A 24,156-nucleotide genomic window follows, 5' to 3' on the forward strand; every position below is an offset into this window, starting at 1 on the left:
AATTGTTAAGATGCTTTATTGACAACTCTCCAGCACTCACCACAAAAATAGCTTCATTTTTGCATACGATTACATCTTAGTTTTTTCAATAGCGTTTTATTGGCAGTGGAAAAATGCTTCAGAACTTTATTGAAAGAAAGCAATAAATAATACTGTGGTAAAAATAGTTCAAAGTACTTAGGCTGTACATACTTCGTTACATAATCAGAAGTACACAAAAAAGATTGTTAGAAAAAACATGAAACAGTAACAATGAATTTCAGTTGTACAAATAAACTAAAGAGAAGAAACCAACCAACCAAACAAAAAAGACATGCTATATATATTGTTGCATAATAAATAATGCACCATGATCTGAACAAATTTTTTACTGGCTTTTTAACGTGCCATTCAATGATACATTTTCTACGCAAAGCCTGAAATGGCTACAACCATAAAATTTTTTTTTAAAATCTGGACAATTTTTTAGAACAAGTTTACAAACAAATGCAAAAAGATGACTTACATAGGAAAAATAAGGCCTTTATTAGAAGTTGCACTACTTTATTCTTCAGCATACTGTGCCTTCATCTTTTACGATTCTTTTTTTACATTAGACTGCAGTGCTTCATGATTGGTCCACTAAGAATAGTTGCATCAGTGCCTTTCCACAAATGTTTTTAATCAAACGGATATGGGAGGAAAGCACTTTTTGTGGCCTGTGGATTACTACCAGGAGCTATTATGAAGTCCTTCCTTGGCTGAGAGAAAACATTTCTCAGTTTATGGCTTACGTTCAGTCATTGTAAAGACATGCTATACAAATACAGCAGACTGGAAGTTATGAAGGAGTTAACCAATTCTAAAACATGTTCCATAGTGTTATGTTCCCCCGTTTTAAAAATGTACTAAAGCATTAAAATGAAGACAAATTCACACTACCTGACAAATTTTCTTTGTGAAAGAGGTACAACTACCAACAGAAATAAAAATAATCTCTTAGACCTGGTTACTAAAATGTTTCTCAATGCTTATCTGAAAAAGACTGGTTTATTTAATTTTTAGAACTAGCTAATATTTCCAAAAAAGACAAAATATATACTGCTTGGTGTCATGATACTTTTACAAAGACAGTAAAATCCTTTTCACCTTCAGTTTCATTATTAAAAAACCCAATGATAATTACAATAACTGCATAATTTACAAAAGCCCTATATTGCTCATAGGGTCATATACTTACAAGCATTACAGTACATTCAGTTGGAAAGACTAACAAATTAAGGATAAAATCAGCAAGGATTTGATTTATAGACTGAATACAGATGGAAAAGGTAAGTAACTACATAAATGAAAAGTCACATAGGTTTACTTAAATATAAGAAACATTTAATTCTAAAATATTTTCTCTATGGTACTCATGAATTTATTTGCTAATTAAAAACTCTGTAATAAAATATCTCAAAGTGTCCATTTAACAAGTATTAACAAATTAAAGATTCCACTGATTTCTAAAATATGGTCTTTGAGTTCAAAATGCTGCATATCACCGGTAGAAATAGTGTGGGTAAACTGCAAAATAAAAAAGAAATCTGTTATACAGTGTCAAGATAAAAAAAGCAAACATGCATTACATTCCAAGTTTCTCAGTTAAACAGCTCATTGTTGTGGCATGTATTTAATGGATTACTACCATTTCATGAAGTATACAGTTCTATTTGGTCCCTATATATGTTTCAGTTGCAATATGAGGCTTGAGGCCAGAGGTCAAATACCTTCAATTCCCAATAAGAGATTAACTTTTTTTTTTCTGGATGATCTTACTGAGTAAAATATATATATTTTAAACAACAACAACAAACAACAACAACGTTAAGGCAATTAGAGTTAAGAGCTTTAACATTCACAAAGAAATGTTTTTAAAGTATCTACTTGATTTATACAGGGATGGATCCAGCTCATTTACATTGACCTTCACCTTCAGGAACTTCCTTTCTCAGCATTTTATACCACAGAGCTCTTTTAGAGTACTTTTATATACTAACGGCTACAGACTTTAAAGCCCCAACTATAGTAGGAAATTGACCTATTGCTATGAAAGCTTATCGGGACCAAGTCCCCTGGAGTGAAAGCTGAAAGTAATTTCACTAGGAATATAGATGATAAAAATATTTTAAGCATCACTACAGAAACATGATTTTTCGCTTGCAAGTGACAGACTTATATCAGACAACTTCTGAATTTCTGTCTGTTCTTTAAGAGGCAACTGAAAGATTGATTTGAGATGTATATTATGTAACCTAATATGGGGCTCCTTCCCACCTTGTTGTAGGATCTTCTGGGGTACAGTTAAAGGGCATCTTCTGCACATCTATCTATTAAGGCTGTGAATGGAAAACTAGAGACTATGAAAAATGATGCACTCTCCTATTTTGCATATTATATGAATATGTACTAAGGCATTTACATAAGTGTGTATTACATAGATTCTCCCCACCTACTTCCCCATCTACACCCACCCATACCATGATTTGGCTCATTTTCAAGTTCCTCATGTCATAGCATCATCCCTCTGGTACCCTATGTGCCCCCTTTAAATCTTCCCCCACACCATGTGAAGTATTTGGAGCTACCTGTAATACTTTATATTATATGTTCCATATATTTCTTATGGTGTTTGATATAGGATTACATGGGGTTACCTGCATGTATGCAGGAAAGGAGACAATAGCTTCAGGCAGCCCCATTTACTGTAACTTAAGGACAATGAAAGACCTCTTTCACTTTAAAGACCATGAGAATTCAACAATCTGGCATGACACACAGTGGGGAATGTCCACACTTATAAAGGGGGGGAACCCCCAAAGTGGGAAAACTGGAACAAAACTATTTGTAGTTATGTTCCTGAAAAATGCTACTTTAAGCGAAAGGATGTCAAACTAATCCAATTTCTCCCTAAGAATTAATGTAAATGGGGGCGGGGGTTTAGGTTCCAGGGAAATTTTTTTCGCCAGACAAAAGACTATATATACACACACACACACACACACACAGTACAAGTTTTAAACAATTTAATACTGTACACAGCAATGATTGTGAAGCTTGGTTGAGTTGGTGAAGTCAGAGGGTGGGATATTTCCCAGGGAATGCCTTACTGTTAAATGATGAACTAGAATTCAGCTGAGCCCTCCAGAGTTAACACATTGTTGTTAATGTAGCCTCACAATCTACAAGACAGCAGGAATGGAGGGAGGAGAGACAGCATGGCAGACATGGACAGAGACACACACCGTGTGTGAGAGAGAGACACATTGCCCCTTTAAGTACACTGAACTCACCCTAAGTACACTGCCTTTTTAAGTAGGCTAGCAAGTTGAGAGCAGCAGCTGCTGCCAGCAAGCTCCCTCTCTGAGCCCTGTCTGTCCTGCCCCCCACCCAACCGCCCTGTGGAAATGAGTAAAGTGGGGGTGGGGGGCAGGGGAAGGGGGACACCCTGACATTAGCACCCCTCTTCCCCCCACCTCTGCATAGCAAGCAGGAGGCTCCACGGAGCAGCTCCAAGGCAGAGGGCAGGAGCAGCACACAGCAGTGGGGGGAGGGACAGCTGAACTGCCCGGCAATTGATAGCCTGCTAGGCAGCTGCTGCACAGGGAACTTAGGGAAGTGGGGAGCTGTTGGTTCATCCTGGTTCCAAGCCCCCACCAGTTAGCTCCAATGGGCTGCTCTTTCTACAAGCAGTAAACAAATCAGGAGGCTGCAAAACAACAACATTATAAGGGAGCATTGTGCAACTTTAAACAAGCATGTTCTCTAATTGATCAGCAACGAAACGTTAACCAGGATGACTAAGTGAGGAGTTACTGTTGGCTGTTGCCCACCAGGGCTGCCTCGGGCACAGGTAGTCCTATGAGGGGCCAGGATCCCCTGCTGCTCCCTGGAGTTGGAACTCTGGCTGGGCTAGGGGGTCTGGCCACAGCAGTACCCTTGTGTAGTTCCAGGGCAGGCATGTGGCCTAACACAGGTCCTTTCCCCGAAGCCCCCTTGTCCTGCGGTGCCAACGGGCCCTTCAGCTTCAGCCACTTTTTGGGCACTGGGGAAGGGGAATGGTGACAGGCGGGTTCCAGTGCTGGCAGTGCATTATGCACTGACGCCAAAGTGCTAGGCATGGAGTCTGACCGGGAGAGCTCCAAAGAAAGACAAAGCACAACTTTCACGAGGAGGGTCCTCCAGTGGATATCCCGCTCCCTTTGAGTTTCAGGACGAAAGTTCTTGCAGGTCCTGCACTTGTCTTTTCTGTGTGTTTCTTCCCCCTCCCCCCCGACATTTCAAACAGCTACTGTGGGAGTCACTAATGGGCATCGGCCGGGTACATGATGAACATGACTTAAAGCCTGGGGAATGGGCCCTGCAGCTAAGTCCCAGCCGGGACTCTAACTACTAAAACTTAATGGACAAACTAAGTACCTAAAAACTAACTATAAAGGAGACAGAACAATGGGCTGAAAGAACAGCTAACGCTCTTGCAATGCAAGCCAAGACACTCTAACCAACCATCATGGGTGGTAAGAAGAAACTGAGAGGACGTAGGGTCACTGGCACCTGATATACCAATGCATGAGCGTGGCACTCTAGGGGGCGCTGCAGCGAACCCTACAGATACCGCTAAGGCAAAATCCTCCATCGAGCGTGTACAAAGGTGCGCATGCACCTAGAATGGAATCGAGATGAGCACTCAAAGAAGAATGCTGTGTATGGAGGAGAAAGTGCCATACGGGCTCCTAATAATTCTGCTACCCACTGGCAGACGTGATGGTCAAGAGAAAAGCCACTTTCATTGAAAGGCAGAGTAGTGAACAGATCACTAGTGGTTCAAATGGGGGTCCAGTAAGGCCCTGTAACACCAGATTGAGGTCCCATGATGGATTATGGGCTCGTATTTCTGAGTAAATGTTATGAAGGCCCTTGAGAAAATGCTTGGTGGTGGGGTGAGTGAAGAACAAGAACTCATCCACCTTGTGGTGGAATGCTGTGAGGTGTACTCTGATCAACCTCATGGAGAGGCCTATTTCTTAAGTTCCAATATATAGTCCAGTACCAGTAGTAGGAGAGAGGAAACCACCATGATTTATCTATCCATGTATTGAATCGCCTCCATTTGTGCAGGTATGTATGTTGTATAGTTGGTCTATGACTGTTTAAAAGAATGTCCCTTACTTCTGCTGAATAGGTTATTTTGACTTCTCAGAACCAAGGAGTACACTCCTTGAGGTGGAATCTTGTCAGGTTTGGGTGGAGGGCCTGGCCTGCATCCTGAGAGAGGAGATGAGGAAGTGTGTGTGGTGGGCACACAGCCATCTTTAGGAGGTAAGGAAACCACATTTGTCAGCCACGTGGGGGCTTTCAAGAGGACTCTGGTGTCCTGATCTTGTGTATGACCCGGGATATCAGAGGGGTTGGAGAAAAGGCATATATTAGGGTGCATCCCATTTGATAAGAAAAGCATTGCTCAGGGAATGGGATCCCAAACTTGCTCTGGAGCAAAAGTGCAGGCACTTGGCGTTTTGGGTTGTCACAATACAGTCTATAGTTGGGAACACCCTATTTGAATATAGTACTCCCGGTTCATTTCCCCCTCATGGTCCTGGGGAAATTTTCTGCTTAGTTCATCTGCTGTGGTGTTTTGGCATCCCGGGAGGTAGGAAGCTGAGATGTTGATGTTGTGACTGATGCACCAATTCCATAACAGCATGGCTTCCATGCGCAGGGATTGTGCCTCTCCCCCTACCGGTCAGGCAAACAATGTTGTCTGTGAGGATCTTTATAGTTCTGTCCTTGATCACAGGTAGGAAATGGGAACATACATTGTGAACTGCCTGCAGGTGCAGTAGGTTTATATGTAGAATGGATTCCGATGGTGCCAGCAGCCTTGAACCATATGATTGCGCAAGTGTGCTCCCCAAGCTAGTAGGGAAGCATCTGAAATTATTATTATTGTTGGAGGGTTCTGCGCAGATGTTGTTTGGTTGGGTCCACAAATGTAGAAAGTTTTTTACTTTGGTTGGCATCATGAGATGTTTGTTTATGCTGTGTCTGTGTGTAACATACATTGTCTGGAGTCAGGCTTGCAGGCCAGGAATGTGGAGTCTGGCATATTTCACAAACATTGTTGTGCATGTGGCCCAACAGTTGGAGGCAGGTCCTGGCTGACGTCTGGGGACTGTCTAGTGTTGTGGAACTTAGACTTAGTAAAGCTGTAAATCGGTGTCGGGGCAGCAAAGACTATACCTCCGGATAGTCGAGGTAGGCCCTGATGAACTCCAGTCTCTGCACAAGTGTGAAGATTGATTTGTGTGTGTTTATTTGTAGGCCTAGACATGTGAAAATAGCTACGGTGTTTTGAGTAGCTTCTGCTGCCCTTTCTTAAGTCGCTGCTTTGAGTAAGCAATTGTCCAAATAGGGGACTATTACGACCCCTTGTCTGTGGAGGTGAGCCACCACCACCGAGAGAACTTTTGAAAATACACCTGGGGAAGTGGACAGTCCAAAGGGCAGTACTTTCTACTGAAAATGGTCTATTCCTAGAAAAACCTGAGGAACCTCCTGTGTGAGGGATGTATTGTTATATGAAAATGTGCGTTCTGGAGGTCTCTTTCCAATGCTGGAATTATGGTTGCTAACGTAACCGTCCTGAAGTGTTGAGTCTTCATGAATTTGTTGAGTCTTCTTAAATCTAGAATAGACCTCCATCCTCCAGATTTTTGGGGGGTTAGAAAATAATGTGAGCAGAATCCCCTCCCATTTGTCTGACGTGATGATCTGCCAGGCTGGGTGGAACGGGGTCAGACAGTCTCTGAATCAGGGTTTTTTGCTGCCCCAAGTGGCAGGGGAAAAAAAAAAGCCACGATTTGCGGCAGCTCCACTGCGCCGCTTTCTTCTTCGGCGGCAATTCGGCAGCAGGTCCTTTCCCCGAGAGGGACCGAGGGACCTGCTGCCGAATTGCCGCTGAAGAGCCCGACTTGCCGCCCCTTCCCCTTGGCCACCCCAACCACCTGCTTGCTGAGCTGGTGCCTGGAGCCGGCCCTGCTTTGAATGGATCGGAGGTAGTGGGTGTTTCCAGCATTTGAAAATATGGAATAACTAAGCTATTCTCAAAGGGTATCTAATAACTGAAACTTAATTTCCTATATAAGAGAAAAAAGTTTTGTTTTTGTTTTTAGAAAAGAAGAAAATAAACAGTGAAGGAGAAGTAACTATAAAGCAAGCTAACAACAAACTTAGCTAAATAACTACAGTAACTATTCTTAAATAGAGAGGCACTACTAAGTGCTCCATCTCAAGCTGAGGGCAGTAGAGAAGGAACTGAGGAGGGGTTGGTTGCACAGCTCTATGCAACCGCCTCAGGTGGCGCAAGACAGGGAAAGCGCATGTGTGACCCAACCAGGCACTGCTACTACAAATCTCAGATTACAAGCACAGGGGCTCACAATCACCTAACGTGGAGTTCCAAAAGGGATACTCCTTGAAGAACCACCACAGGTAGCCAAACCTAGTCAGACATGCTAGGGTGGTACAAGAGTGCTGTAGCCCTGGGCCAGGTCTAAGAGTGGGAGATTTGTGGGATTCCACCCAAGAACAGATGAAGACAACAGGCTTCACACCTGAGGGAGTGCACTGAGAGACCAAGCTATTCCCTCTCTACCCTCTCTTGCTCCTCCAATTATCCCCATCCCACTAGTTTGGGTCCCCAAACATACTTAGCCCTGGTCTACACTGGGGGGGGGGCAATAATGTAGCTGAAGTCAACTGCTGCCACTCCCTTGTTGAGTCTACCTGCGCCTCTCGCAGCGCTGGAGTACAGGAGTCGACGGGAGAGGGCTCGGGGGCGGGGGGTGTCGATTTATCGCATCTAGACTAGACACAATAAATCGATCCCCACTGGATCGATTGCTGCCTGCTGATCCGGTGGGTAGCGTAGACATACCCTTACTTAAATTTTCCCATTACCTCTTTTTTCCCCTGAAACTAGAGGAACAGTACTCTGCCCACTGTGAATGAAAACTATTTACTTCCCCCTCTCAAATTAGATTTCACTTTCTCGGTGTTTGAGATGTCATAATCCAGATAGGACTACCAGCTGACCCTGTGAAGTCCTTGAGGAAAATCAAAGTAGATAAGGCCTGAATTCCTAATGTAAAGATGACCAAAAATCCAACACTTTTTGCAGAAAAATCCTTTCATGCCTTTTTGAAAATATATCATAAAAGAACAAAAAAGACCAATTTTTTTCCGTTGCTAATTAACTTTAAAATTAGGATTATATTATGTAAAGATTGACAGCCTTAGCTATAAGGAACCACCTTAAAATTCTCAATGTAGTATTTATATTTTAAACTGATTGGTTTTCTCTCTTTTTTTTTTTTACATTTAGATATTAATAGTTTTTGGAAATGGTTTAAACTTTAAAATTTATATTCTACAAAGGGGCCTATTTTAGTGCTATACCTATCCTTTTTACTCACCCACAGACGCCTTTAACAGGAGTAAGTCCTTACTGTAGTGGAATCCAGCCTTTGTGTTCCTGATACATTGCCTGTTTCAACAATCATAGAAGGAAGACATGCAGAACACAGCATGCAGTTAGTCTTCAAAAAAAAAAAAAAAATCACACAGCAATGTGATTACAGCTACTGTATACGCTCAACTAAGGTTACAATAAATTAGAAAAGCAGAATTTAAAATAACCTTGAGTTCGTCTATTTACTAGTTTCAGTTTCAATGCTTAGCTTGACAAAAAAATCCTAATAAAACACTCATGCAAGCTAAGGCACTGTAAATGACAGAAGTGAATCATCATGTCTAGAAGTACAACTATTAATATTCTTCTTTACAAGATTTCACTCAGTTTTTGACTGCACAGAAGAAAACTTGAATTTTTAGAATGTGAATGTTTAATTTTACATTTAAATCAAGTTACACATTATATGGTGCAAAACTTCCGGACTGGATATTTTACACTAGTGAGAATAATATTTAAAATGTTAAGCATCCCACTAACATTCTTAATATTTGTGTGTAATATACAGGGGTTCTTCTTAAACTTCATGTATTTAGTTCAAGTGTTCAAACAAAATAGGCACACTACCAAGGACCTTTTGGTCTAAATTTGAAAAAAGGAAGTTCTCAAATTGTAATTGCCTGGTACATTCCATCACCAATAAAATTTTCCATTTGGCAAGCACTGATTTTTATCTGTGCTTTATAAAACCAAAAATTAAAGAGAAAGCTTATTCATCTGCTACCAAAAATTATATTTGTAATGTAGATATGATTACCTTTTTATATCTCGCCACATTCTGCTCTCAAGTACATACACATGGTTCTTAAAGTCCACACCCATGGGAAAACTGTATTGTAACTTAATTTATCTTACAAATACATTCAATAGTTAAGTGATTTACGAAGCAAAAAGAAAACGGTGCCTTTTACTACTACATTATGCTGTATAAAAATAGCCTCAGATTTTTTGCTATTTTTTTTTAGATGAAATTTCCTACTTTTATTTTTGTTTTCCAGTAATTCATATCAATAGACATTACTGCACTGCCTTACATCTAGGCCTTACTTGTGCTCTTATCAATACTAATTAGAAATGTATAGCTATTGCCCCCTTTTCACAAGGTAAGAAAATATCAGTAAAATAGTTAGTGGAATGTCATCTTATTTCCATATTCAGAGATACGGAAAAAGTATATCCTAGATAAAAAGACCTTCTAGTCTTTTCCTAGAGGAAAAAATCCTGAAAAGGAACTATATATCTGCTAGAAAGCTCACACAAGTTACTAGAAAAATAAATCTATATTTGAAATAAAAAGTTTTACACATATTAACATGCACAAGGCAGATGCTTTTATGCAGATTAAAATTAAAAGATTCTGGCTACTTAATTCACTTACAACCTCAAGCAAAAAAGTTCATGCTTAAAAATAGCGAAGCAGTTTTTGTACCATCAATTTGCATCTTCTTTGGCTGCATAGAAGGTGAAGACATTGAGGAGGTAACTCTGAAGTTTGCAGGAAGAGTCTCTGCAGATCCAGCAGCTAAGCCTCTTATGTCCTTTGGTCTAAATTTCTTTCTCCATGAAGGTGCTCGTCTAAAGCTTTTATCATCATCCTGTCAGATTGATCAGCATCATTAGTAATTCTAAAAACAGGATTATTTACCATAAATTAAAATTAGAGCAGGATCAATACCTTTCCCCACAACTCCAAACATCTATATGAGTCAAGGTGCTTAGTATTTCTTGGAAAAAAAGATCTGGCTGCCTATCTAATTTAACTGCACATTAATGTATATTTAGGATTTACAATAATTTATAAATGCCATACAATCTAGTAGTGAGAAGTAAACGGAAAGGTTATAAGAGAAGACAAGATAACACATTTCAGGAACATTAACCACCAGGTATAAATTACTTTAAATAATCCCTTTGCCCTTTTAAATTCCACTTTTGCTGAAATATCTATATTGAAATATAGCAATAGGGCACAAAAGATTAGAGGAAAGGACTGACTAGTGAACGATAAACAGTACAAAACCACAATAGTACTACAGTACCTCCCTAACTTATGCATGGTTTCATTTTTAAGTGATTTGAAACCTTTTAATAGGGCTATGTTGAACAGAGTGCATCCTCAAATTGAACTATTTCCTCCCCTCCCCCCGACTCCCTAGTAGTGCAGCTACAGCTTAAAAAATTATCTTTTTTAATTTACAAGAATGACACTGGATCTACTAACCAAGACAGCTGGTGCCCTGCCCGTCAGATACAATATCCAGTAGAAAAAATATCTTGTATGTTTATGTGCATATATATGAATGGATTGTTTATATTTATTATCACAACCCACTACACCTAATCTGGTTAAACGTTCTGAACGTCAGTTTTTAAATCTCAATTTCTTTTGGATTTAGAATTAAATGGATGCAAATATCAATTCCTAAAGCAAGACCCCCATAATTTGCTCTGGCCCTTGTGCTGCATAAAAAGGCTGGAATGGCATAAAAGTGCCCTAAAAGCTCCTTTTTATATTGTGGGAAGATTTTCTGGTGCAGTCACCATGGAAGACAGCGGTAAAGATGCTTTCCAATGACCCCTCTTGCAAGCCGTAGTTTAGAGGGTAAGCTGAAGGTAGAAGGCATGTCAGGTGGGGCCGCAACACAAAGCAAGGCAGAGATTCCAACTAGGCAGTGCTGCAGCCTGAATGCAGCTTGGGGAAGAAAATGAGACAGACACCCTCTCGCTCCTTGTGTTGTCTAAATTATGGTAGGGACCCAGATCCAGTGCTGCTCCAGAGAGCACAAGGGTGTCTTATGGCCACCGTAAATACCTCTTCCACCTCTTAAATATATCTACATTACAGATGTCTTTCGATGGTATGTAGAGTACATATCTGCATAGCCCCCCAGGATAGGTATAAACAGTAGTGTAGCTGGTGTGGCATAGCTTAGGCAACCAGAATGAAGATGTGCCTGAAGGGTGTACATACCCTACATGCTTTCTACTCACCCAAGCCAAACCTTCCCATCTACACTGCTATTTCTAATATTGTGGTGTCCTGCTGAGGGAGCCTTTGCCCTCTCCAGGAAGAGATTCCCTCATTCAGGAGACAGCTCTGGCAGGAGGAGGCAGATGGGAAAGGCTTATCTTTTTCCTGCTACCTTCCATGGCCAAGTCTTTCTTTGCCACAGAAAAGACTCCAGAAGCTCCCCATTTCTGGAACCTTTCCCCACAACAGGGAAAGGCTCTAGCAGGGGAGAGGCAAGGGGGAAAGCCCTTCTGTCTGCCCTCTGCCAGAGCCTTTCACAGATGTTTAGCTACACATCACAGCGTGGACACAGCCTGGTTTTGGCTGTGCCATGCAGCTACATGTACAAAGCTTTAGAGTTGTACCACAAAAATCTCAAAAAATGAATTCTTCAATTTCCTAATATGTCGTTTGGAATTTACTTTAAATTTGTCTTCTAAGTAGTAGTAGGAAGAAACAAATATTTACATGAAGCTTTCACTATGAATGATCCCAGCCTGCTTGAAAGATTAAAAAAAGATCACTGGGCTATTAGTGACATACAGCTGTCTCTGGTAGTACATTCTGCACAAATACTATACAATATATTACTATGCAAGTTTGAATTTGGCTGGGAAACTAGGGTTTAAATCTCACTGCTTTCAAAAAGTACCATATAATCTTTAATAACTGCAAATGGAAAGATTCTAGGTTTTAACTCTCTTCTGGAAAATGGACACCTCAAGCGTCAATCCCCCTAGCACTATGTGGAGGCATCAGTTAAGTACTGAAACAGAGTAAGTGCCACTTATTGAACTGTCATTACCACTACTGCAACACTTGGGAGGCTTTCCATTAGTTTCATATCCAACATACGGAACAGATACTATCCTACATAAGAGATCTCACAAAAACACTGCCTTGTAGCATGGACTGCAAGCCATGCTTAAGTGCACTTGCTAACTGAAAAGGGAACAGCTTAACCACATTTCTTGGGAAAAAAAGATCCAATCTATATAGATAAACTGGGCATTAAAAGGAGGGGAAAAACAAACAACGGCTGATTGGGTGGTCTTGTGAAAAAGGAGTGGAGTGGGGTGCAGCCTTCAGAAGAAGAAAGTTCTGCTTTAAATTGTTCTTTGTAAAAGCAGATAGTTCCAACTTCACCCACTCCCACTATCCACTCCAGTAAAAAAATGGCAAGTCATAAGGTACCTAAAATGCTGTGCTGTGGAAAAAAGCAGCTCATAATATATGGAGATATACCTATCTCATAGAACTAGAAGGGACCCTGAAAGGTCATTGAGTCCAGCCCCCTGCCTTCACTAGCAGGACCAAGTACTGATTTTGCCCCAGATCCCTAAGTGGCCCCCTCAAGGATTGAACTTGCAACCCTGGGTTTAGCAGGCCAATGCTCAAACCACTGAGTTATCCCTCCCCTCATGTAACACAGACTGATACTGAACTATTTAGATGAAAATCAAATGGGGCCCACTTGCTAAAAACAGCACTAGAAAAGAATACTAAAAACCAAAGTGAGCAATAATAGATGTAGCTTTCCTGGGACTAGCTCTCTCACTGAAGCAAGTAACTTTTTCCTTCTACCTCTGAGGTTATGCATGGCCTTTGAAGGGCATTCTGATGATTATCATGCATCTCTGCATTGAAAGTCATCAGAACAACATCCTATTTCTCTTGATAAGAGTGCTAAATAAACATTGTTACATATGTGCTGGGGAAATCCATTTCCTCAGAGATGTTTCAGATGTTCATAAAACCACTTTATAAGTTCTGTCATGGGACAGTAAGTTCCATCATAAAAGTACGCTTTTTCTTTCTTCACCTCAGCAGGTAACAAATCTGCAGTATGCCTATGATGCACTTTGCACTGCACATCTGGCTACATCAGCAGCATAGAAGTTCAAATGAACACAAACTCTTGAATATTTAATCCACCACTGGTGCCACTTGAAGAATAAAACTTAAATTTGTCTTTCATCTTATCGCTACTGTTTTTATTTTCTTCAGCTTCCTTAATATTACAGTATCACTTCTAACTTTTCATTTAACAACTGTGACCATCTACTCCATGTCCATGTTTTATAAGCACCTGAAAATACAGATGCTGCACTAAACATCACTTGTGAATACAAAAAACTACAGCATCATGATACAGTAAGATTTACTAACCCACTTGAGTAGTGAGCAGCAATGATAAACACACTATTTTCACCTACACTGCTTAAGAACTAAGATGTTCTTGCTTTAAAAATGCATTCAGATCATAAATTGGATAAGGATACAAAGTATATGACAATTTGGTAATTTTATCTTGGTTTACATTTTACAAGTTATAAAGCCAACGGCCTACTAGTAGCGTGCTCAAGAGAGACCCAGAATTAGAATAGAAGGAGTGCTGCAGATTAAGGCTAGGTACATTGGCGGAGCTACATGCTTACACACACCTATATTATACTATGCCTTATTAAGTGAGTGTCAGTAGTCCCCCACTCACTTATATTTTAGGAAGAGAGATGGATTCAGACAAAAAGGCATTCTCTAGCACTAACTATGGTTAAAGTTAGAGGCAACACAAATTTTCTGAGCACCTCACACTTCGAAGTTCTGAATAATTCTGTCTAAATGTTGAGCCAAACATACACAAAATACATACAGTAACTCAAAAAGATAAGAAAATTCAAGTTAAGGCTTCCACTTTTTAAAAACCATTCTCTGTATAGTAATAGTTTAAAGAGACTATCCAATCCAAATGCCTTCATTTTAATAATAGGTTGATCAGAAATCAGGCTGCTTCTTAATGCAAATTAAAAGATACCAATAAATCAAAACTCACTTCATCAAATCTCCTGTCAGTGCCCATAACAAGAAGGTTATTAAATTCTCTCTCCAAAACAGCACGAGCCTAAGTTAAAAATAAAGGCATTAAAGTGAGTCTTGAAAGGCCAATAAACCACAAGCATCTATAGTACATTTAAAAAACTTATTTCTATATACACATTACAAAATGAATATATGGTAACACTATTATCACAGTAATATAGCATTAATTTAGTACTTGCTAAGTTGCAATTACACATTTAAGGGGGGATTTCAGTGCAGTCATAATCTTATATCGGTGTCATGAAAATTCATGATATCAGATCCAAAATTAATGACTTCACAGTGAAAACAATGCTTTTTCTTTGTATTTACAGAGCACCCAGCACACTGGGTATTACAAGGAGACAAATAAGTGATAATAAAGGATAGGCCAATTTATAGGAGAAGATGTGCTGTGAGAAAACAAATCTGTTTAAACACAAATAAATTAATTAGAACACGATAGAAATTATGGAAAATTGTAAGTTTTATTGCAATATGTTTCCAAGTCTATGGTAGAAAACACACTATAGATAACATTAAATTTTTAACATTTCTACAGTTGACTAAAATGATTACTTGCTTACATAAATTAGATTGTATGACAATATGGTTTATTAAAATGACTATGAAAAAAAATCAGCAGACATGAAGTTATTACAGTTATTACCTGTGTGTTCTGAGTAGGTATTTGTAATAACAGAGCTAATGCATTGAAATCAAAAGTTTCCTCTAAGGCCACAAGTGCACCATGAACTCCACTTTCTATAAGGTTATTTGCATATTCTTTAAGACCGATTGACAGTACCCAGCGAATCATTCTGTCATTGCTCCATACAAGAACATCTAAAGAAGAAAAACAAATATGCTATATAAAACTGCATAACAAAATGTCTATACAAATAACTTGTTTCCTCTATATTACATTGGCATAGGATTTAGTTGCGTCATTTAGGCATAGGCCACAGCAAGGGGTGATATGGAGCCAACCAGTCCCTGGGAGAGTTCAGAGGGAGAAATCTGCTTGAAATAAGTATCAAATATTTGGGTTATTTAATTTGATAGTCAATTCATTTTATGCGGTCTCTAAATCTTCAATATGCATCAGATGTTTTTATTGACAACACAGAATTCCTTCCTGTGCTCCAGAGCGCAAAGAGAGACAGTGCTCATTGCCACACCTCTTCATTTACTGCTGTTTACGCTGTCCTGCTTTATGGGTGGGTGTGGAGAAGTGGGGGGATATAGCCCACCCTCCTCCCTGCCTGTGAGGAAGCATGGATGAAGTAGTCCTTGTGCTTCTCAGACTTCATGGACTGCACCTTTAGCCTGGCACTTATGTGGGTGGAGCAGCTCTTTCCATCCCACAAACCCCTTTAACGGTTAGACATTCCTATCCTTGGAGAGCTGGGGCAATTCTATATTGATAAGTTATTTCAGTTCTTTAAAAACAGAGTGATTTTCCCTATAGCTTACTACTGCATTTGATCCTTCTTCTTCCTTGGGATTGCAGGAGGTAAGGTGCGGGCTTGAATTCCTACTTCTGCTTCCCCACTACCTCCATCCCCTCTTCAGTATTCACAAATTAACTGGATGTTTTTCATTAAACCACCAACACCACCACCACAGTAACAAAATGGTTAATATTTGCAAACGATCAGATAACTGTAGGCTTCAGAGTTACTGAAAAAATGGGGACAACTGTCATCTCAGAGATGTCTTCTTAAATAAAACAGTTTCTTTAGCTCACACTTGGAAAATTTTCTTCAGAACAATAAGGGTTAGAAACAAAATTAAATGAAAGCTCATTTCACTGTGCAATTGTTCTACAGTGGGTTCTATGGAATATTCTGTAGCTACTACTAATCTAATAGGTCGCTTCTGTATGGCTCTTCTACGACACCATGAAATAATCCTTCCAATTTAAAGTAATTGACTTAATTTTAAAGTAATGCAATATTGAGGCATCTTACTGGGAAGAGTTTAAAATCTAAAGTGAAGCCAAGACAGTAATAGTTAACCTTTTATTTCATTCTGGCTTTCTTCTCTTCTTCTTTCAAGTTCTTTTCGGTCATAATTTAATTTTCGCAAACACATAATACCACACTGGAAACTGTTTCTGTTGGGAAAAGAAAAACGTATTTAGGGATAAGCTAGAACACTTAATCAAGAGTACAATGGAGACTGCTTTAAGTCTATTTACCTGTGAAAACTGTCAACCATTTTAAGTTGTCCACGGAGATCTTTCTTAGTCAAGTGATCTAGCATTCTAGCATCAACAAGACATTCCATGAAGTAGCTGCGGTATTGAGGGAGCCCCAAACTGGGGAGCCACTCATTGCCAATCCACTCATGGTTCATATCACCGTACGCTAGAGTCTGTTTTTAAAAAAAATAAGAATTAAGTGTGATTTACTCATATCAAAAGCAAAGAAACACTAAATGTCTTTCCCTAAGCTTCACATTAGTATATAGTATTTTTAAAAGTTGCCTTGCCTGCCATTTTTTAACTGATACTTTTTAGTTTGGAAAAATACACTATGAAAGTGTTGAGTTGAAGTTTGCCACTTTACATTTAATCTTTTCACTGGAAAAGGATGCTTATTAAAAAAAGGGAATACAAAAACGTTCAGAATAAGTAAAATTTCCATTAATTTTTGTATCAAATTTTGATGACTTTTTGCATGTTCCTCAAATTCAGACCCCTTCAAGAACATCAGTTTGACACCATAACAATATAACAGATGAGATATTGAACAAACCATGTCTCATGAAAAAAACTGGTTTTTTTTTCTCAAGTGGTATAAGGTATTTTATTTTCCTGTACTCCGCCCATTCAGACAGCCAAATTCACTGCAGACTTCTGAATATTAACAGGAGTTTTGGGGAATTGATACTGGTGGAAAAAAAAAACAAAAAAAAACCCTAAACATCTTTTTCTGGGCTCATAGCTGTAACTGCTATTCCCTATTTTGAAGGCTCCTTGTCTTTGAATGACAAGATCTGGGGGAGATTTTCAAAGCGCAGTTAGGTGTCTGACTCCCATTAAGCTCTGAGCTTGAATGACAGTTATTCTGCCAATGAATTAGCTGGAAAAGTAGTTTAAAGGGGTTTTAATAAAATGACTACTAACTTTGCTTAACTATCGTTCTTCGAGATGTGTTGCTCATGTCAATTCCATGCTAGGGGTGTGCATACCATGTGCACAGTTGCTGGAGTTTTTTCCCTTTCTGGTAGCCATAAGGCCAGCCCTAGCATCTCTTGGAGCCCTGCGCACATGCACCGGTATAAGGGGTGCCACTGGCTCCGTACTCTCTCAGTTTCTTCTTGCCAGTAACTCTGATAGAGGGATAAGGAGGGCGGATCATGGAATGGACATGAACACATCTCGGAGAAACACAGGTACAGAAGATTAGAGTTTTTTCTTCTTCGAGTGCTTGCTAATGTCAATTCCATGCTAGGTGACTCACAAACAGTATCCCCAGAGGGGGGCTTAGAATTTACAGTCATGCCGACTGCAACACTGCTCTCCTGAAACTGGCATCGCGACAGGCCTGTTGGGTGATGGCATAGTGGGACAAGAAGGTATGAATTGACGACCATGTCACGGCCCTGCAGATGTCCTAGATTGGTAAATGCATGAGGAATTCTGCTGATGAAGCCTGGGCTCTTGTGGAATGAACTGTCATGACAGCTGGAGGCAGAATCTTCGCCTGCTCGTGGCAAGCCCGGATGCAGGTGGTTATCCAGGATGAGATTCTTTGGGATGACACTGGTAGTCTTTTCATCTTGTCCGCCAGAGCTACAAAAAGCTGCGTAGACTTGCGGAAGGGCTTAGTCCTTTCGATATAGAAGACCAGGGCCTGCGTAACGTCTAATGTGTGTAGTCTCTGTTCCTGAGCAATGCTGTGAGGCTTCAGAAAGAAGACAGGCAGAAAAATGTTCTGTTTGATCTCTGTTAGGGAAGCCCTGCGAGAGCAAGAAGATTGTTCCAAGCAACCGTCACTGGCAGGAAGAAGGAACTGAGAGGGTGCAGATCTGGCAGTGCCCCTTATACCAGTGTATGTGGGTGGGACTCTAGAGGGCACTAGGGCCAGCCCTACGGATACCACTAAGGAAAAAATCTCCAGCAACTAGGCACATGGTGCACGTGCACACCTAGGATGGAACCGACATGAGCAAGCACACGAAGAAGAAATTATACTTTCTATAACAGGACTGTGCTGGAGGCCAGAGAGGAAACAAGAAGTTGTACAGCCCAAAGATATTGGGTTAAAGAAGCCCTCCTCAGTTATTTTACTTTTTATCATTTTTCTATATTATATTCTCTCTCTCTCTCTTCTCCCCACCCCGGACAGACTCCATCTCATTAGTTGAGGAGACAAATGGGATTTACTACAGATCTAAGACAGAACAACTGTGCAAGCAGGACTATATTGGTGACACAAAAATCACACTGTGCCTGGACATAGCATCTCTATGATAACAGAAGTTGGCCAGTGATCATGGTAATGGTGAGATTATATTAGGGTCTTCCATAACAGGCAGATATTTTCCTTGAACCATTGGCCTGACACAGAGCCAGCATCTCCATAGCATTCTAGGCTTTAGATGCAATAAGGAGTTATTTTGTATTAAATCAATTCTCTAACCATGTGATCTGTTCTGCTGTTCAATCCACAAAGTCATAGACCACAGTTTAAGAGAGAACAGTTTTCACATTAGCTTGTTATAATATCACAGAAGACAAATAGTTTAAGTAACAAACAATAAGCAGGACTTTTGAATATTCCTCTTATGTTAAATAGCCTTGGAAATTAAGAGGAAAGAAAAATATATTTTTATTTATAGACTTTGTGCAGCGCCCACTGTATTATGATAGTCTTAACTTCTAAACAAAATGTAGTTGGTTTTTTTTTTCAAATTTGTTCATGATGCGTCAGAAAATTTTAAAATGAGTGAACTAAAAAATACTGTCTGAGAATCACATTGCCAGTTTATAAGGTTAGTAATAATATCTACAAATTTAGATCAAAACATTCTCAGAGGAAAACAAAGATTATAATTCATGCTTTAATTGCACTGTGTTGCTTTACATATACTGTATAATAAGTTACATAAAATCTCCAACCTGAGCCCAGCTTCCCTCCTCATCTTCCTGATGTTATGTGGTTAGAAAAGCAAAAGAACACACAAATATTAGTATTTATAAGTTTAGTATTAAGAGCAAAGTAAAAGATGTAGAGCAGATGCAGTATCTTTATGGCATGCTAAAAATCTAAAGAATGCTAGCAACATGCATTTAAAAACAATATAAAATTTAATAGAAGTAGGAAAATGTTTGTACTGATAGGGTTTTCTGTAAAGAAGAAATTTATGTGCAAATAAACTGTACACACAACACAGTTAGTCTGCCTTCAGTAAGAATCATTGATTTATTTTTTTTAATCCCCAAGGGGAAAAAAAAGAGTAAAGTGTGAATTATAGTTTCATATAGGGTTAGTAACTAAAGGAAGCCATAATCCAAATACTTGAGCTTTTTTAATACTTTCATTCTTTTGAAAGACTAAAAGGCACATGATTCAAGCAATCAAAAAGTGGGAAAAGCACTATAAGGAACAGAAGTGGCAGTGCTGTAACTAACCGTTTGTGGCGTGGCTGTAAGATTTTCCATTTCTTCATGTGTTACCCAGACATTTCCCGTGGTCTAATATGACCCCACAGTGAACCAATCACATCCAATGAAAGGAAAGCAGTAACAAAGAGGAAAGGTTGCAGAATATATAAGCAATAGGTAAATATAAGGAGCAGGCATGGGCAAAAGCAATGGTTTCTAAAGTCTGAAGTACAAATTTACTTAAAATGATAATGTAGAATAAAGGTGCACTGACATGGGGCATCTCCCTTCAAAGATTATTAAATAATTACAAAGTGTGTTAAATAGTTTACATTGATTTGATTAACAAATCAACTATGACAAGAACTGGAATGGTGAACAACATTCTAAAATATTCATTTTAATAATGTCCCTTTTATAAGTTATTTGTTCTTAACTACAAATTATCCTTTGGTGTGTTGCATGTACTTCTGGACAACATTCTAACAACTGCAATTTTAATTTTATTAAACATTTTTGTAATTCTGCACATTTAAAAGTATTCTTGAACTTTTTTTTAGTTACTATTTTCAGTGAGGAGTGATACTAATCTACTAAATGTCATATGTATTTTGCTAAAATTATTAACAATACTTATAAAGCAGTTTCTTCAATAGCCACTTGCTTCTGTTCAAACCTGAAATATTTCCAGAAATATTTCCCTACACAGTAGTCAGAATGATCATGCAGACAAAGATCCATAACACTCCCATTTAAGTAAATGGACCATTTGGTGCAATATGAATGTAGGATGAGACCTATGTAAGATTTAGCATAATTATAATTTGAGAATCTGATTTTGGTTATATAAACAAAGACGGATTTTTATTATTGAAACAAATTTTTCCACATCTGCATAAGCCCACTACGTAAGGAAGTACCAAAAGAACCCATTCCCTAATAGAAAAGATATTCTACTTTACGAAACACTGCTACCTTATGGAAAAGGTATGAAAAAACATAATACTTAAAAAGCCATAGTATTTAAAACTAACTATACTGATTTATTTTCTGGAGAATTTTTCTCCTAAGTTACTAACATTTGCATTAATATATTTTGTCTCATGCTTATGAACTCATCCCATTATGGCATAATGATCTGTCAAAATTCTTTGACTTGAGATTAAACAAACAAGGCATCAGCAACAACAACAAAGAAGGTTTGTTTTTGCACAATATCTCTAGCAACATAAAAAGGGGAATGCAAATAAATCAGACTATCCTTTACCCAGGATTTTTTTTCCAATATTTTCTAAGAGACGTCATTGCCTCTCAGTAACAGTACATGACAGAATACAATTATATCAATTCAACCCTCTCCTTTTACTGGAATGTCTCATGCAATTATAGAAATACTTTAAATTATGCAAAGTAACTCAAATGTTTTTAAACCATGGCAGTTCTCCAGCAAAATTCAGAGCGTATATGCAACATGCCAATTACAAGCCCCAATATTGCCACTGGCTAAATGCAGGTGTACCACTATGTCCACATGGAACCCATAAAATCACAGACAGTTTCTCATGGCAATAGTCACAATTCATGATCAATAAGGCTACGTTTTAATCTCGGGTATTTTTAGTAAAAGTCATGGACAGGTCACGGGCAATAAACAAACATTTACGGCCCCTTGACCTGATCATAACTTTTGCTAAAAATACCTGTGACTAAAACTTGGGCGGGGGCGGGCCAGGGGCACTGTGGGTCCTGGAAGAGGTGGCCCGGGACCCCCGCTGGGTCTGAAGGGCGGCATGTGGCCCGGGAGCGGCACCCCTGCTGGTGCTGGGGGCACGGGGGGAGGGTTGGCAGGGGCTCCCTACCCAGCTCTGCGTCCCTGCAGCTCTGCATGCTGCTCCCACCATAAACGCCGGCTGCTGCAACTCCCATTGGCTGGGAACTGCAGCTAATGGGAGCTGCGGGCACAGGCAGCATGGAGCCCCGTCCCTGCGCCCAGGGCCTCCGCTGCCTAGGGCAATGCCAGTGGGAGCCGGGAAGCCCCACACCATGAGGTAAGCGCTCCCCCATCCCGCCCCAGCCTTCTCCCACACACCCAAACTGCCCCTAAGCCAGCACCAGCTGCTGCAGAAGTCATGGTATCCATGACTTCCGTGACAGACTCGCAGCCTTAATAATCAATTATACTGAGATGCTGCCATTGTCCAGAATTCCTATCACCCATTCAGCTGACTTAATTTCTCTGACAGCAACTTACTCAATCTTTTACCAATCCTAAAATGAAGTCTTCCTTTCATTTACAACAGTTATACAGCGCTACCTCTATATAACGCCACACAATATAACACAAAATTGGATATAACGCTGTAAAGCAGTGCTCCAGGGAGGCAGGGCTGCGCACTCCAGTGGATCAAAGCAAGTTCAATATAACACAGTTTCATCTATAACGCAGTAAGATTTTTTTTGGCTCTCAAGGACAGTGTTATATCGAGGTAGAGGTGTATATATGTATGTTATAGTCCTTAATCAAAAAATTATACAATATACACCTGGCAAATTATACCTAGTCTTAATATTTCCATCATTTAAAATAGACTGTCATGTTGAAATGAAAAATAGCTAATCCTTCCCTAAACAAAAAATCAATTGACATCTTTGCTTAACTTCTGCAGTAGCATACAGTGTCTGCTCTACAATATTCATGTTTTTAGCAGTAAAGTAACATCTATTATAAGCTAATATGATGGTTATTCCACATGAGTTTTTTGGAAAAAAGTCTCCTCTTTTTAAACTGTTATGTGGTCCTTTGCAATTTAATGTACATTTCTGAAAATTTCTCTTAAAAACTCAAATTTCCCACCCACAATATTCTTCAATTAGAATTCTGGAGTCTGCTGAATTTCTGTATTTAACAGAGCAGAGAAAAAATGTTTGATGTTGTTTCAGCAGTGATTTCCCTCCTACCAGTTAAGTTACTTCTAATTTTTTTCTTACCGTTCTTGACGTAGGAGGGGCAGATGGACTTGTTAGTGACATGATCTCTTGAATGGCAAGCCTCAGTTTCAACCTGTGCAGAGGATTACTGATTCCAATTTCACGCTGTATTTCCGTATCAGACAAGGCAGACATGATGGCACCACTTTTCACATTTGCTCGGCAAGCGGCCACATACCATGCTGGCATCCCTACCCATAACTGGCAAATAGAAATTATGTCAGTAGTATATGTAAATATATGTTTCTTCAAATCTTCAAGTTACTAAAATGCTACAAGTCTCCCGTGTATAGGTACCCTTATGTTTTAAAATGGGATGACTTACCTCTAGCCACACCACCACAGTAGGGCCATCCCATTGTGCAAAAGGCAGACCTTGCCTTCTAGCTTCCTCAAGCAACTCATGTCTAAAATTATAAAAACAGTCATTAAATGAAAATAAAGTAATATTGAAATAGTCATTTAACTCTGTGTTTCATTTATTTAACACCAGTATTTTATTTCCTTTATCCAGCTTTCCTCCTTTAACAATCTTACAGACACTGTAAGATACCTGAAAAGAGGACAGGGCCATAGCAAATGTGGCATGGCATATTCAGTGTAAAATTTCAGTATGGCAGAAATGCTAAGTCTTTCTTTTTTGGAACCAGAAAATGCTCTGTGCCAGGGGTTTGCAAACAGCGCCAAATGGTTGTATTCACCCTGCCCATTTACCATGTTGCTAAATGAGAGGGGAGTCCCATGTAATTTGGAGGAGGATTGGTAGAAAAGGTTGAGAACCATCAATCTATGCTGGTGAGAGACTGATTAAAACAGACATCACTTACTGCTTATGTAGCAAATTTGCTATTATTCAGTGAATTAATCTGCTTTACAACTATTACAACATATTGCTTTGTCATAGGAACCCTCTGTAAACACTAATTTAAAAAGTTCCACTAGGTTTTCTATAAAATATCTGACATACGCCCCAATCCCTCTCTTCCCCAATTATTTATACCCTCTCATCCTCCGCAGGGAGAATTAAGCTTATACAATCTCACTCATATATCTGAAAACAGAACTTGGACTAACATTATGTTTGGCTTTTTGGACTTTAATATACATACACAGCATTAAAATATTACTGGA

The 24,156-nt window shown here is 39.4% G+C and overlaps 1 protein-coding gene across 10 annotated transcripts in view; it reads right to left on the bottom strand.

Moving 5' to 3' along the window:
- PPFIA1 (PTPRF interacting protein alpha 1) overlaps nt 1-24,156 on the bottom strand; it is an 89,741-nt gene continuing 65,585 nt past the window's right edge. For 4 of the 10 annotated variants that reach the window (XM_039535497.1, XM_039535503.1, XM_039535495.1 and 1 more), the window contains 11 exons: nt 23,351-23,432; nt 23,026-23,226; nt 20,065-20,127; nt 19,552-19,578; nt 16,624-16,799; nt 16,442-16,539; nt 15,091-15,266; nt 14,395-14,463; nt 9,981-10,146; nt 8,496-8,566; nt 1-1,548 (listed from right to left, as the gene is read on the bottom strand). In XM_039535497.1, coding sequence (XP_039391431.1) covers nt 8,508-8,566; nt 9,981-10,146; nt 14,395-14,463; nt 15,091-15,266; nt 16,442-16,539; nt 16,624-16,799; nt 19,552-19,578; nt 20,065-20,127; nt 23,026-23,226; nt 23,351-23,432 — 1,117 coding nt within the window. In that variant the 3' untranslated portion in view covers nt 1-1,548; nt 8,496-8,507. Of the gene's footprint in view, nt 1,549-8,495; nt 8,619-9,980; nt 10,147-14,394; nt 14,464-15,090; nt 15,267-16,441; nt 16,540-16,623; nt 16,800-19,551; nt 19,579-20,064; nt 20,128-23,025; nt 23,227-23,350; nt 23,433-24,156 lie in introns of those variants that run through there. The other 6 variants (XM_039535499.1, XM_039535500.1, XM_039535502.1 and 3 more) reach the window with 6 other exon arrangements.

Source organism: Mauremys reevesii, linkage group 4 (assembly GCF_016161935.1).
Source record: "Mauremys reevesii isolate NIE-2019 linkage group 4, ASM1616193v1, whole genome shotgun sequence".
Classification (NCBI taxonomy): domain Eukaryota; kingdom Metazoa; phylum Chordata; order Testudines; family Geoemydidae; genus Mauremys; species Mauremys reevesii.